General features: G+C 61.8%; 1 protein-coding gene across 1 annotated transcript in view; it reads left to right on the top strand.

Moving 5' to 3' along the window:
- The first annotated feature begins 1,055 nt into the window (after positions 1-1,055).
- The window catches only part of TMEM214 (transmembrane protein 214), a 13,391-nt gene continuing 12,728 nt past the window's right edge, over positions 1,056-1,718 (top strand). The window contains exons 1-2 of the mRNA XM_019472440.1: positions 1,056-1,082; positions 1,190-1,340. Coding sequence (XP_019327985.1) covers positions 1,056-1,082; positions 1,190-1,340 — 178 coding nt within the window. The remainder of the gene's footprint in view (positions 1,083-1,189; positions 1,341-1,718) is intronic.

Here is a 1,718-nt window from a genome sequence, read left to right on the forward strand (position 1 = left end):
CCCCAGTTCCCTCAGCCGCTCCTCATCAGACTTGTTCTCCAGACCCCTCACCAGCCTCGTTGCCCTTCTCTGGACACGCTCCAGCACCTCGACGTCCTTCTTGTAGTGAGGGGCCCAAAACTGAACACAGTGTTTGAGGTGCGGCCTCACCAGTGCCGAGTACAGGGGCACGATCACTTCCCTACTCCTGCTGGCCACACATGCAACGAAAGGCGCCTGACCCAGATTTAATAACGTGCTGTGGCTGAAATCCACCGCGTACAGAAATGTTAGACTCCGCAAAACTTGGAACAGCCGTTAAAGTCTTGCTGCGTCGCCTAAACTCCCTGAAGCGTAGACAGGGTATCTGTCCCTGCGACAATCTGAGTTCAAAAGCAGACGATAAGCACGTTGCGTGACGGGTAGCGCGGGAGGCGGGAGGCGAGGGGGTGTGAGCTGCTGTCTGTACTCGTGGTTTGTCGGTTGCGGGTTGTTTGCCGGCTGGGTCGTGACGATCTCGGCTGTTTCCTCCTTCGAGGACTCTGGGTGCAGAGTTGCCTGACGGCGCTGATACGAGCCGGTGACGCTGGGCTGATCCACACCGAGCTGCAGCCTCGTGCTGTCTCCTGCCTAGAGCGAGCCTTTGACGATGCCGGCACGCTCCTCGGCGGTTTGCGCAGAGCCGGCTGGTCCCCGGCGACGCCGGCCGCAGGGCAGGCGGGAGCGCAGCGGGGCAGAGCCCCAGCCGGTGTGCCAGCGCCGGCGGGAAGGTGGAGTGCGAAGCAAGGAGAACCTCGGCGTGCCCGGGGCGGCTCCGAGGAGCGAGAAGAGCTCGTTCCTGCGGCTGCGCCAGCGCGGCCCGTCCTTCTGACCGCTGTTGGCTCTGGGGCTTTCTGCAGCCCCTTTGGTGCCGGGCGCCCGCAGTTCCCCACGTGGGTTTTGTTATTCCCCGGTCGCAGCCTTTGCTGTGTTTCCAGCACAAAACTAAACGCCGTTTCCGGGCCAGTGCTCCCGTTTGCGTTAGTAGGTGGTGGACTGGGGGGGGTGGTCCGTGCAGGAAGGGCGGTGTTCTCGGGATGAAGGGTGGGGGAGCGTTCCCCTCCGTGCCCAGCGGGCCCCTTAGGAGCTGAAGTTAACTTTCTTCTTTCCGTGCTTTTTTTGACCAGTTCTGCGCATCCTGGGCTGAATTTTCCTGTCTTGTCGCTTCCAGCTCGACTTGGCGGATCTGCAGAAGGAGCTGGATAAAAGCCAGAGCGTGTTCCCCGAGAACCCCTCCGTCTGGGTGAAGGACCTGGCCGGCTATCTCAACTACAAGCTGCAGGCGCCCAGGAGCGACCCCATGCTCAGCCAGCACCCCCACGGTCAGTGGTGTTCAACCTGCCCCGCTGCCGGGGCTTCGCTCTGGAGCGGCTTCGTGCTTCGCAGGGGCGCGCGGAGCAATGGGGCGGGCGCTTCTCCACGGCCGGGACAGCTCGGTGTGGTCCTTAAAACCAGGCGGAGAAGGGCGGCGGGGTGAGGGGGCAGCCGGGCACGGGGAGCAGCTCGGGACGGCACCCGGGAAGAAGCAGCCTCTGACTGCTCCCCCCCCCTTGGGCAATCTTACAGAATCGTTTAGGTTGGAAAAGACCCTTGAGGTCATCGAGTCCAACCGCCTTGGTCCCAGCAGGAAGACTTTAGAATCATAGAATCATTAAGGTTGGAAAAGACCTCTAAGATCATCGAGTCCAACTGTTGACCCA

Source organism: Aptenodytes forsteri, unplaced genomic scaffold (assembly GCF_000699145.1).
Source record: "Aptenodytes forsteri isolate BGI_AS27 unplaced genomic scaffold, ASM69914v1 Scaffold820, whole genome shotgun sequence".
NCBI classification, from domain to species: Eukaryota; Metazoa; Chordata; class Aves; order Sphenisciformes; family Spheniscidae; genus Aptenodytes; species Aptenodytes forsteri.